The following is a 13,507-nucleotide window of genomic DNA, read 5'->3' as shown; positions in this document are numbered from 1 at the left end:
GGCCAGTCTGCGTCCACTGGAGACACTGTGAGGAGACAGCAGTGTTCAGAGTAGATCTGCTGACTATATGTGTGCTTTTTCAGTCTTGATTTTATTACAATTCAGTCAATAAAACATAATTGTAACATTATGTCATTTTTTGTGTCATTTTTGTTTCGGCTCTTTCATTGGATCAGGGCTTTAGCTCATATTTTATAAATAAACTTCACTCAGTGGAGAATGAAAACACCTGCAGATACATGATGAAACGAGATCTGCTCAATTCTCAGAGGAACACAATCACAAATGTGATGCAAATGAGTTTAACTCCACTCAGTTTCACTGTTTGACTTGATATTCTGAGCCATATGTATATGAAATAAAATAAAATCATATGTTGTCAAGAGGATTGGAGGCAATAATTAAATTAATAAGGGGAAAAAGGAGTTGATTTCCTGCCTTCAGAGACTGACTATAGCGTGAACCAATAACATTTCAGTGCGGCTGTGAAGGATCATTTCATTGGTTGATCTTCAGAACGAACATGCAGCCTCTTCATTGGGACAGAGCCATCAAATATGCTTGTTTCTTTCCTGAATGATTCAGTGTTTTGAACAAATCAGTTGATTAATAATTGATTGATTCACTCATAAAGTCAGTCTCTTGTCTCCATCTACTGGCGTAACGATGTAACTTGCAGAAAGAGTCTGTAAATCACCAGCACTAATGCTGCAGGTAAACACATCTGTCGTGTCCATGATGGAGGATCTGTTTCTGTCACAAGACTCGACTATGAACATCAGGACTTCTGAAATGAATTAAAATGGACATAAAGGTGGAGATGGAGTGATGGAGGGACGCAGGAAGAATATTCTCACTGGAGTGACGTAAGCTGCTGTTTATATATGCTGCTCTTGTGTTATGATTGACAGCTGAAGATGAATGAACATACATGCTTCTGTTTACAACTACATTTGCTGAAGTTTGTGATTGTGTTCAGTTTACAGTGATCTAAAGAAACCTTTCTGAGAGAATCTCTTTATGATTTAGTGTCTGTTGTTGAGTGTGTGTGAAAGTGTGTGAAAGTGTGTGAAAGTGTGTGAGCAGCTGCAGTATCAGTTCAGTCACTGTGACTCTGACTGACGGAGGTTTTTGTACGACTCTTTATCACTGTGTGAACACATATTTACTGTTGATTTCATGGTAACTCTGACAGTAATAATGTCCAGCATCTTCAGTCTGGACTCCACTGATGGTCAGAGTGAAATCACTGTTAGATCCACTGCCACTGAATCTAGATGGAGTTCCTGACTGGAGGTATTTTGCTTCATAAATCAGTAGTTTAGGAGTTTCTCCAGGTTTCTGTAAGTACCAGAATAAACCTTCATCTCCATCACTCCATCTGTACACATCTCTGCTGGTTTTACAGTTGATGTTCACAGTTTGTCCTGGTTGAGCTGCTGTCATTGAGGGACTCTGAGTGACGGTGATCTGTCCTCTACACTCTGAAACACACAACAAGAAGAAAATCAACTCAAAACTTTGACAATATACTTGAAGAAATGAATTGATATCAAACTTGTGCTCCACAAACCTTGAGCAAACGCTGTGAGAGTCCAGATGAAGATGATGATGAAGGTCATGTTGATGAAGATTGTTGTGTGTGTCAGTGATGAAGTGTTAAACTCACAGCACTATAAACACTCTCAGAGCACTGAAGCATCTGATCAATATGCAAATGAACTCATTCTGTATTTAAATGAGGCTCTAAATGAAGGTTCAGGAGGAGCTCGTTCATCTCATCCTGTCAATCACAACATCAAATATGTGTCATATAATCATGATAAATCAAAAAGTGTGAACTTTAAAAATGTAGCATAAAATTTAGAATAATTCAAACCCCATGTTAAAAAACACTGTGAGAAAATGAAATGTAGATGAAACTTATCATCATCTAATCAAAATCACATGAGCAAAAGTGCTTTAGTGATCATCAGCTCGACTGTAATTCGGCTGCAGGTACGAGACCGCAGGTGATCACAGCTGTACTGATGACAGAAACCCTTCAACAGTTTTATTCATGTTATCTTGCACTACATCACTGTGCCACTAGAGGGCGGTGTGAACAGACAGACACACTGATGAACAGTAAATTTATTCGATGACTTATATATATTTATATATTATAGCACTATGTACAATTGCGCCACCCAAAGTAACAAACAGGTACTGTAGTCCTGGCCGTAACAGGTTATATGGCCAATGTAAGACAAACTCTTGGTCTTTAGACAGCTTTAATGCACATGAACATCCTCTAGCATAATAGGATTAACTTGTAGCTTGAATTGTTATTGGGATCTTTTACAGCTCAGAAACTTCAATCCAGAAACACTTTGAATCGTGTAGTAGACGGTACAGCAATGGCCATGTGTCTTTCCAAATAAAATATGAGTCTTTAAGTATCTCTTTATGGAAGTATTATTCTATGTACTATATTAAAATAGATAATATTGTCTTTTTCCTTCAGTTGAACGGCAATACATTCAGTCACGTCTGGCAACTTGACAAATATGTTTTCAATAGTATAGTATAAAATGAATATTAATATAAAAATTAATTAACTGTAAGTATTTTGGAGATTTTTTTTGCAATCTAATTATATTGGGCTTTATTAAACTTAATTAAACTATAGTGAATTTAGGCCTATATGCATTTTTTTATATTACAAGTCAATCTATTGGAACCATTCAGACTTTCATAAAGAGATCTGAAAGGATTTGTTGTCCTGTGGCTCCCTCTGGTGGACAGCATTAGTATTATGGCCTTCATCTCTGAATCCCATTCATATAAATGACTGATTTAAAAAAAGTTCCTGAAACTCGGCATGTTTACTCAGAAAGTCTTGTTGTCCATGTGTATGAAGTTCTGTGAATTTTGGATTCAAACATTCAAACTGATGGAAACTGATAGAAAAATAGATTTCTTCTCCTGTGGTTCCCTCTAGTGGAAAACATTAGTACAACATGTTGTAGTCCGTCGGCCATTTTGAGTTGCTAAATTTTTTTTTTGATCTCCTAAACCACTTGACTGATTCACACGAAATTTTGCATGTCATCTATAGACACTAATGACAAAAGTTATCAAAAGGATTTAAATTAGTCAAAGCGTTTAGAAGATAGTTCGTTTAGCCATGGCTCAATACACTTATAAAACTATATCTTCTCAACAATCTGATGAATCCAAACTCTGTTGATCACTTGTTTGATGTCTTCAGGGTATCTAGATGATACACAGATAAATTTGGGGTTAAATATACAAATGGTCTAGGATGAACCCTTCAGTGTTTGGATCTCTGATAATCTCACCTGTGCTCGATATTCTCAGTCGTCTGAAGCTCTAAAATGATGTTATTGACTTCAAATCTTCTCATCTGCTGCAGCCTCATATTTGTGAATGAACTTATTCAGTGTTTCTAGCACAAATCACTGTGACTCTGACTGACGGAGGTTTTTGACTCTTTATCACTGAACCAGGATAGAGGTTGATGATCCCAACTCTGATAGACGTCAGGACTGCTTTTACAGGACATGGTGAATGTGTTTCCTAGATGAACAGATTTCACTGCAGGCGTCTGAGTCGCTTCACCAACTGATTTATTATTATTTATTATGTTTCCTGAGGTGCACTTATAATGTTCATATGATTTTTACATCAAATAATTGTCATAATTTAGAAATAAATGGCTATTTCCACTCTGATTTTAGCGCTCTGATTGTTTACATGTGAAACCTTCTCGAATACTATCACTACATTTTTACTATTACAGCTGTCTAAATGAACGAATGGTGAAAAGTGTTGATTATTGTCTTATATTTCGATCTGTTCATCACAGGGAAGGTTGCAGTGATGAGAAACTGAGCAGATGACAGACAGTCTGTTGATGGTGTGAATGCAGTGATCTCGTCATTACAACTAAATTTCTGCACTCCAGAAATGCTTTCACCATAACTAACAATGCAAACACGATGTAAATCCAGTCAGAGATTGATTGTGTAGTGTAAGAGCGTCACTGATTATAACAGGAGTTTTGGGAAGTGTCCAGATAAACTCTCGCTGTTTGATCGACAGCTTCAGTTCCGCAGATCTTTACTGTATAACTAAGATTAGGAAGAAAAAATAATAAAAGTTCATGATCAAAAATATCAATGACTTTAAAATATTGAGTGAGTGGAAATGAGGATAAATAAACCATAAATGATCTAAAAATGATGATAACATCAAAAGAATTTCTAATTATCTTAAGAAATACTGATGAAACTCAACAAAGCTGATATTAAGATCATATTTGTGTTTCTGCACTGTTGAGTGTGTGTGAAAGTGTGTGAAAGTGTGTGAAAGTGTGTGAGCAGCTGCAGTATCAGTTCAGTCACTGTGACTCTGACTGACGGAGGTTTTTGTACGACTCTTTATCACTGTGTGAACACATATTTACTGTTGATGTAGTGTAAACTCTGACAGTAATAATGTCCAGCATCTTCAGTCTGGACTCCACTGATGGTCAGAGTGAAATCACTGTTAGATCCACTGCCACTGAATCTAGATGGAGTTCCTGAATGGAGGGTGCTTACACGACGAATCAGGAGTTTAGGAGTTTCTCCAGGTTTCTGTAAGTACCAAGCAACACATGCTGGGCTGCAGTCTGGAGCTGTACTGAATTTACAACTCATCGTAACAGTTTCTCTTGGTGTTGCAGTTTTCACTGCAGGAGTTTGAGTCACTGTGATCTGAGCTCTACACCCTGAAAAACAAATTATTTATCAGTCATTAAAATATATATTATTTTTCACATTTTAAAATTGTGTTAAAATTATATAATTTAACTTGTTCCAAATACATGCTGTTGTACACCTTGTAGTATAAAGCAGTATAAGAGCGTCCAGATGATGATGAAGGTCATGTTGATGAAGATTGTTGTGTGTGTCAGTGATGAAGTGTTAAACTCACAGCACTATAAACACTCTCAGAGCACTGAAGCATCTGATCAATATGCAAACACACTCCAGATCATTTACCTGAAGACAGTCACTCATTAACAGACACAAACATCAATTACTGAAGTGAACATCTAGTGATGATGAGTCCTCTCTGAACACAGCGACACTGGTGTGTGTGGCCAACAAGGGCTTCCCGTCCAGTGGTGTATAAAGTACTCGAAAACCATACTTGAGTAAAAGTATAGATATCTTACCAGAAAATGACTTTGGTAGAAGTCAAAGTCACTGTTTAGAATGTTACTTGAGTAAAAGTTTTAAAGTATATGATATTTTTTGTATTTAAGTACGAAAAGTATTTTTTTGATATTAAAATGAATTATGAAAGTAGTCGATACTTACGTATTAAGTATTGAAAGTAAAAGTACAAGTAAATGTAAAATACAAAAGGAGCAAAAAATATAATTAAAAATTGTTATACTCTTACGATAACTCTTTCGTACATTTTATTTCTTTGAATTAAAAAATGGCTAAATGTTTATTGTATTTTTTAAATATAAAAATACTAATATATTAATTATACATTGATCGTTCATGTTAATTCATAGTGCACTATAACTAATGTAAGAGACAACTTTAAAATGTAAAAATGTAAATGTCGAAATTAACAATGTACAATACTTTTATTAACATTTTATATTGTAAAGTGTTACCATTTCATGACAGTCATGATTAAAAATGACCATCTTTACACACAAAGGCATAGCATGGGTCTATTATATGTATACTTTCACACATTATTTGCCTCTATTTTAGAAAAATTGATGATTATCTAATGAAAATATGTGTTACAGTGCCGATAAAAAAGAACTGAAATCGAATACATTTCGATTTGTTATGTTTCTGTCGCTGCATGATGAGAATACAGTTTAAATATACAGTGAACAAATGGACATAAACTAATGCAAATGAATGGTAACAATCGTGACATTAAACAGTTGGTGTTTTTATCACATTGTTTTAACCGCTTAAGATACTACTAATGTTAGCATCCTCTCAGCCTCGACGGCAAACAGACTGTTCTCCACAAATGCAGCATCTACTCAACAAACTAATTACTTTATAATGATATGAAAACAAGCACACTCTTCTCAGCCGCTCCAGCAACGGACGCAACCCGGAAAATTAAATCAGCCGCGGTTGTGCGAGCACTTGTTTGCACATGCTTGCTTGCAGTCTGTGTTCTTCCGACTTATTTTGTAGTAAGTAACTAAAATGCTTTGGGAAAACGTATCGGAGTAAAAGTATACATTTTTTTTTAGGAAATGTAGTGGAGTAAAAGTAAAAGTTGAAAGAAATATAAAAACTCAAGTAAAGTACAGATTCTCCCAAAAAATACTTAAGTACTGTAACAAAGTATTATTACTTCGTTACATTACACTACTGTTCCCGTCAGACTGGAGCCTGAGCTGAAGGTGGACGGGAGCAGCAGGTCTCAGGAGAGCAGCGCTGGGCTCCTGGAGAAGGACGGTCTGTACAGCTGGAGCAGCAGCCTGACTCTCTCTGAGGAGGAGTGGATGAAGAGCGTCTCGGTGAGCTGTGATGCCACACGGAGCGGCCAGTCTGCGTCCACTGGAGACACTGTAAGGAGACAGCAGTGTTCAGAGTAGATCTGCTGACTATATGTGTACTTTTTCACTCTTGATTTTATTAACATTCAATCAATAAAACATAATTGTAACATTATGTCCTTTTTTGTGTCATTTTTGTTTCGGCTCTTTCATTGGATCAGGGCTGATGTCATGAGGATTGGAGGCAATAATTAAATTAATAAGGGAAAAAAGGAGTTGATTTCCCGCCTTCAGAGACTGACTATAGCATGAACCAATAACATTTCAGTGCGGCTGTGAAGGATCATTTCATTGGTTGATCTTCAGAACGAACATGCAGCCTCTTCATTGGGACAGAGCCATCAAATATGCTTGTTTCTTTCCTGAATGATTCAGTGTTTTGAACAAATCAGTTGATTAATGATTCATTGATTCACTCATAAAGTCAGTCTCTTGTCTCCATCTACTGGCGTAACGATGTAACTTGCAGAAAGAGTCTGTAAATCAGCAGCACTAATGCTGCAGGTAAACACATCTGTCGTGTCCATGATGGAGGATCTGTTTCTGACACAAGACTCAACTACTAACATCAGGACTTCTGAAATAAATTAAAATGGACATAAAGGTGGAGATGGAGTGATGGAGGGACGCAGGAAGAATATTCTCACTGGAGTGACGTAAGCTGCTGTTTATATATGCTGCTCTTGTGTTATGATTGACAGCTGAAGATGAATGAACATACATGCTTCTGTTTACAACTACATTTGCTGAAGTTTGTGATTGTGTTCAGTTCACAGTGATCTAAAGAAACCTTTCTTTATGATTTAGAGTGTCTGTTGTTGAGTGTGTGTCAGTAGTGTGTGAAAGTGTGTGAGCAGCTGCAGTATCAGTTCAGTCACTGTGACTCTGACTGACGGAGGTTTTTGTATGACTCTTTATCACTGTGTGAACACACAGCTACTAGGACAGTGTATACTCATACAGTATTAATGTCCAGCGTCTTCAGTCTGGACTCCACCGATGGTCAGATTGAAATCCCTCCTAGATGATTTACTGCCACTGAATCTAGATGAAATTCCTGACTGGCGACTGTTTGTTGCATAAATCAGGAGTTTTGGAGCTTCTCCAGGTTTCTGTAAGTACCAGCTCAGACCGGGTTGTCCACTATAACGGCAGTTCACATCACTGCTAGTTTTACAGGTCACAGTGACTGATTGTCCAGTTTGAGAGAGCAGCTCTGAGGGAGTTTGAGTCACTGTCACCTGACCAACAGATTCTGACAAGAGAGAAAGATTAGAAATCACAAACACTTTTACAACCATATATCTTCTCAACACATAAAAATAACAAGTAAATAATGTCTGTAATCTTTACTGACACAAACCTCGACATAATACTGCCAGCGTCCAGATCAATATGGTGCTGAAAGTCATTTTTGTTGGTTGTAGGTTCAGTTCTAGTGAAAAACAGTTGTTGATCATGTTTGATGTTTGACAGAGTTATAAACACATGCAGAGCACTGAAGCGTGTGTCGCTCATGTAAAACACTCTCTCTATGCAAACGCTTCAGCAGTGACAGGTTTAAGATGGTTTAATGTGCTTTCATTGAGATTTCAAGTTCATGTTAGAATCCTTTATTGATATAAAGTAACATCACATAAGCAACTATCAGACCAACAGCATGATTGTGAATGTGGTTTTGCTTTTGCTGTAAAACAGTTTAATAAACAAGAAGCTATTGTTGAGTAACTTACATTTTAGTAATTTTTAATTTTCAGTTTCTTTGTCTGTTTTTATTTGGCCAACTGAAATATTTCCAATTGAAGTCACAGTAGAATAAACTGTCTAAAATGAATCAGTGCTTTGAATGAATCTGTCACAGACACGTCAGGTTCCACCATCCACCAATCACAGCGCACTCAATCACCCGAGTACTGATCACCGTCACCTGCACCTCATCATCACTGGAATCATCAGCACTATAAAGAACCCACACTCACACACATTCACTGTCCGGTCTCGTTTGCACTACAAACCTCTATATGCTTACCTTAAGGACTCCAAACGCCATACTTACCTCCAGTCGTCTCCTCCATCTCCTTCGTCTCCTGTTCTCCTCGTGTGCCTACCTGCCTGTGTGTGTGAGTGTCTCCGCCATCATCCTCCAACGCCAATCTCCATCCGCATCTGGAAAACACCATATCACACTCTCTTCATCATTCAAGAACTGCTTTATCATCTCTCCATAACCATTTGCTCTGCTGTTTCTACAATAAACCTACCTGTGTTGCTTTTACGTCTGCCTCCGTGTCTCTATTGTAACAGAAGACCGGACCTTAACAACAGTCAACAGCATGAGCACCAACGACCCTTTTCAAGAGCTCGTGGACGCATTGCGCCGAGCACTCACCCCACAATCATCCTCACCGTCTTCCACCAACGCTGCAGCTTCCGCACCCACCATCACCGCTCCTTCTCCAGCGTTCACCGCCAGTCCCATGGCCAAACCGGCGCCCTACTCCGGATCGGCGGAGGAATGCAGCGGATTTCTTCTCCAATGCGAACTGGTCCTGGAGATGCAGCTGCACCTCTACCCTACCGACACGGCTAAAATCGTGTTCATCATCTCACAACTGCAAGGTAAGGCCCTCCAATGGGCAAATTCTCTGTGGACCCAGAAAGGCTCTGTGGTGAAATCATATCCGGCGTTCGTCTCTCACTTCCGTGAAGTCTTCGGAAAGCCTCTGTCGGATTCATCGACTGGTGAGAAACTTTATAATCTAAAACAAGGAAATAACTCTGTTAACGAATATGCCTTGCAGTTCAGAACGCTAGCCGCCACCAGCGGATGGAATGAACAAGCCCTCATCACCAAATTTCGCCAAAGACTGGAGCCTAATGTGCAGCTGCATCTCGCTGCATACGAGGACTCCATAGGACTCGAATGCTTCATCCAACTCGCCATCCGCGTGGGTTCTCATATGCAGTCGTGTCTCCTCAAGCACCAGGGCCAGCCACTCTCCAACATCCTCCTCCGTCGGTCCGAACCCGTCAGCTCTCCAGAACCAGCAAGTGAACCTATGCAAGTGGATCATTCACGTCTCACTACAGCTGAAAGACAGAGAAGGCTGACCCTGAATTTATGTTTATATTGTGGATCTCCGGGGCATGTCATCTCCACATGCCCAACCCGTCCTCCTCGGCCCGTGGTGAGTGCAATAATTTCCTCCATTCAAAAAATGAAACCACTCACTACTATTGTAAACCTTACTGCTGCAATTGCCTCTGTTCCAGTGGTGGCACTCCTCGACTCAGGGTCAGCAGGAAACTTCATCTCCGGCACCCTCTGTCGACAACTCAAGCTCAAGATCTCCCCGTCTCCGATTAACTATCAAATCCACTCCATCACGGGCAAACCCCTGAGCCGTAAGACAATCCGTCACTGTGTGGGACCACTTCAACTTCGTGTGGGTATTCTTCATACGGAAAACATCCATCTGCTGGTTCTGGAGGAGTCCACCGCTGACGTGGTTCTAGGGCGCCCATGGCTTGAGCAACACAGTCCCACCATCTCCTGGTGCACGGGTGAAGTCCTGAAGTGGGGCGACCACTGTTTCCTCGACTGCTTCCCAGCACTTCCTGTTCCGAACTCTCCACTCTCCAAGACTCTCTCCATCAACGCCATGTCCATCGAAAGTCCTGTAGAGAAGCGCTCCGTGGATGTTCCTCCGGACTACGCCCCCTTCAGTGACGTCTTCTGCCCGCAACGCACCTCCAAGCTACCTCCACACCGGCCATGGGACTGTGCCATTGATCTGTTACCGGGTGAGCCAGTGCACAGGGGACGCATCTACCCCCTGTCATTTCCGGAGGAGAAGGCCATGGAGGAATACATCAAAGAGGCCCTTAGTCAAGGTTACATCCGCCCGTCTACTTCCCCTGCTGCTTCAAGTTTCTTTTTTGTGGCTAAGAAGGACGGAGGCTTGCGGCCATGCATCGGCTACCGTGCCCTAAACAAGATCACAGTCAAGTTCCGCTACCCACTTCCCCTCGTCCCAGCGGCCCTGGAACATCTCCGCGGTGCCACTGTGTTCACTAAGTTGGACCTCTGCAGCGCGTATAACCTCATCCGGATACGTGAGGGGGACGAGTGGAAGACCGCCTTCGTCACGCCCACCGGCCACTACGAATACCTCGTGATGCCGTATGGCCTGGTCAACGCCCCCTCCGTATTCCAGGATTTCATACACAAGGTGCTCTGGGAGTTTCTCCACAAGTTCGTGCTGGTGTATATAGACGACTACTCTCTACTCTACTCCCGGAGCTTGGCTGAACATCGCCACCATGTTGCGGAGGTCCTCCAACGCTTACGGCAATTCCATCTCTTCCTCAAAGCTGAAAAGTGCTCCTTCCACCAGCCCTCTGTCCAGTTCCTGGGATACGTGATTGACCACAGTGGCATCCGGATGGACGAGGGGAAGGTCTCCACTATCCAGACCTGGCCCACTCCAACAACCATCAAAGAACTCCAGCGCTTCCTCGGATTCTCCAATTTCTACCGTCGCTTCATCAAAGATTACAGCACCATCGTCAGTCCACTCACCAACCTGCTCCGTCACCAGCCCAAGTCTCTGTCCTGGTCCCCACAAGCCACCAACGCCTTTGAGACCCTCAAAAGAGCCTTCACCACCACTCCCCTCCTCGTCCACCCTAACCCTGATCTACCTTTCATCGTGGAAGTGGACTCCTCCACCACCGGAGGGGGAGCGGTCCTCTCACAGCAGCAGGGGACGCCAAGTAGACTCCATCCATGTGCCTTCTTCTCCCACAAGCTCAACCCGGTGGAGGTCAACTACGACATCGGTGACCGTGAGCTCCTGGCTGTCAAGCTTGCCCAAGAAGAATGGAGGCATTGGTTGGAGGGGGCTAATTATCCATTCCAAGTTCTCACTGATCATAAGAACCTTGAGTATCTAAAGGCTGCCAAGAGACTCAACCCTCGTCAAGCTCGCTGGGCCATGTTCTTCTCAAGATTCAATTTCTCCATATCCTACTGCCCTGGTTCTAAAAATACTAAAGCTGATGCCCTGTCTCGTCTCCATGCCTCAGAAGAAAAGCCTGAAGCTCCAGAAACTATCCTCCCAGAGTCTATCTTCGTAAGCCCCATCCAGTAGTCAGAAGAAACCCTACCCTCCTCCAATGCCTCCTCACGCACTCCGCCGGGTTGCCCTCAAGGCTTGCAATACGTCACACGGGCACGTCGCACTCCACTTCTGCACAACGCTCACTCTTCACTTGGCACTGGCCACCCGGGGGTCAATGAGACCCTCTCGTTGCTCAAACAACGCTTCTGGTGGCCCAACATGGCCAACGACGTCAGAAGGTACGTGCAGGGCTGCAGGGAGTGCGCCATCTCCAAGAGCCCACGCCATCTTCCTACCGGCAAGCTCAATCCTCTGCCCATTCCTGAGAGACCCTGGTCACACCTGGGAGTGGACTTCATCACCGATCTCCCCGAGTCTGATGGTCACTTGCATCCTAGTAGTTGTAGATCGCTTCTCAAAATCCTGCCGTCTGATCCCCCTGGAGGGTCTACCTACCGCCATGACCACTGCAGAACTGATGTTCAACCATGTCTTTCGTCATTATGGAATACCCGAAGACATAGTCTCCGACAGAGGGCCCCAATTTATCTCCCACGTCTGGAAGGCGTTCTTCTCCCTCCTGGGTGTGACCGCCAGCCTGTCATCCGGATACCATCCTCAGTCAAACGGGTAGACGGAACGGAAGATCCAGGAGATAGGCCGCTTCCTTCGTACCTTCTGTCACGGCCACCAGAACTCCTGGAACCAGTTCCTGGGTTGGGCCGAGTACGCACAAAATTCCCTCCGACAAGCCACAACTGGACTAACACCGTTTCAGTGTGTACTCGGCTACCAACCCCCACTGTTCCCCTGGGATGGGGAACCCTCCAACGTTCCGGCAATCGACTACTGGTTCCGAGAGAGCGAGAGGGTTTGGGACTCGGCTCACCACCAACTGCAGAGAGCCCTGCGCAGACGCAAGAGGACAGCCGACCTTCGGCGCTCCGACGCTCCAGTCTACCAACCGGGGCAGAAGGTCTGGCTGTCCACCAGGGACATCAGAATGCGTCTGCCCTGCAAGAAGCTGAGTCCCCGCTTCATTGGCCCGTTCACCATCATCCGACAGATCAACCCCGTCACTTATCGCCTCCAGCTCCCTGCACAGTACAGTAGAATTCATCCCACATTCCATGTTTCACTGCTAAAGCCTCACCACCCTTCTGTTCTTCCCACCACAGAACCTGACGTGGCAGCCGTCGAGCCCCCCCTTCCACTCATCCTGGATGATGGCACTGCCTACGTGGTTCACGAGATTCTGGATTCCCAGCGCCGAGGAACGCTCATGGGTCCCCAAGAATGATATCCTTGATCCTAATCTGTTACAGACTTTCCACACCAACCACCCGGACAGACCTGCCCTACGCCCTAGAGGACGACCACCATGACGTCGGGGTCCTCGGCCCTCAGGAGCGGGCCGTGGGAGGGGGGGTACTGTCACAGACACGTCAGGTTCCACCATCCACCAATCACAGCGCACTCAATCACCCGAGTACTGATCACCGTCACCTGCACCTCATCATCACTGGAATCATCAGCACTATAAAGAACCCACACTCACACACATTCACTGTCCGGTCTCGTTTGCACTACAAACCTCTGTATGCTTACCTTAAGGACTCCAAACGCCATACTTACCTGCTCCAGTCGTCTCCTCCATCTCCTTCGTCTCCTGTTCTCCTTGTGTGCCTACCTGCCTGTGTGTGTGAGTGTCTCCGCCATCATCCTCCAACGCCAATCTCCATCCGCATCTGGAAAACACCATAAGGACAGTATCACACTCTCT

At 43.2% G+C, this 13,507-nt stretch overlaps 1 gene segment (V, D, J or C); it reads right to left on the bottom strand.

Annotated features, from left to right (window-relative positions):
* Nucleotides 1-447: 447 nt before the first annotated feature.
* On the bottom strand, nucleotides 448-1,712 carry LOC137014180 (Ig kappa chain V region 3374-like). The segment is given in 2 exon segments: nucleotides 448-1,484; nucleotides 1,574-1,712. Coding segments are annotated over 2 exon segments (387 nt in total).
* Between the last annotated feature and the right edge of the window lie 11,795 nt (nucleotides 1,713-13,507).

The sequence above is a fragment of the Chanodichthys erythropterus genome, chromosome 23, assembly GCF_024489055.1.
Source record: "Chanodichthys erythropterus isolate Z2021 chromosome 23, ASM2448905v1, whole genome shotgun sequence".
Lineage (NCBI taxonomy): Eukaryota > Metazoa > Chordata > Actinopteri > Cypriniformes > Xenocyprididae > Chanodichthys > Chanodichthys erythropterus.
The sequence above is the reverse complement of the archived record's forward strand: the minus strand, read 5'-3'. Positions and strand labels throughout refer to the sequence as shown.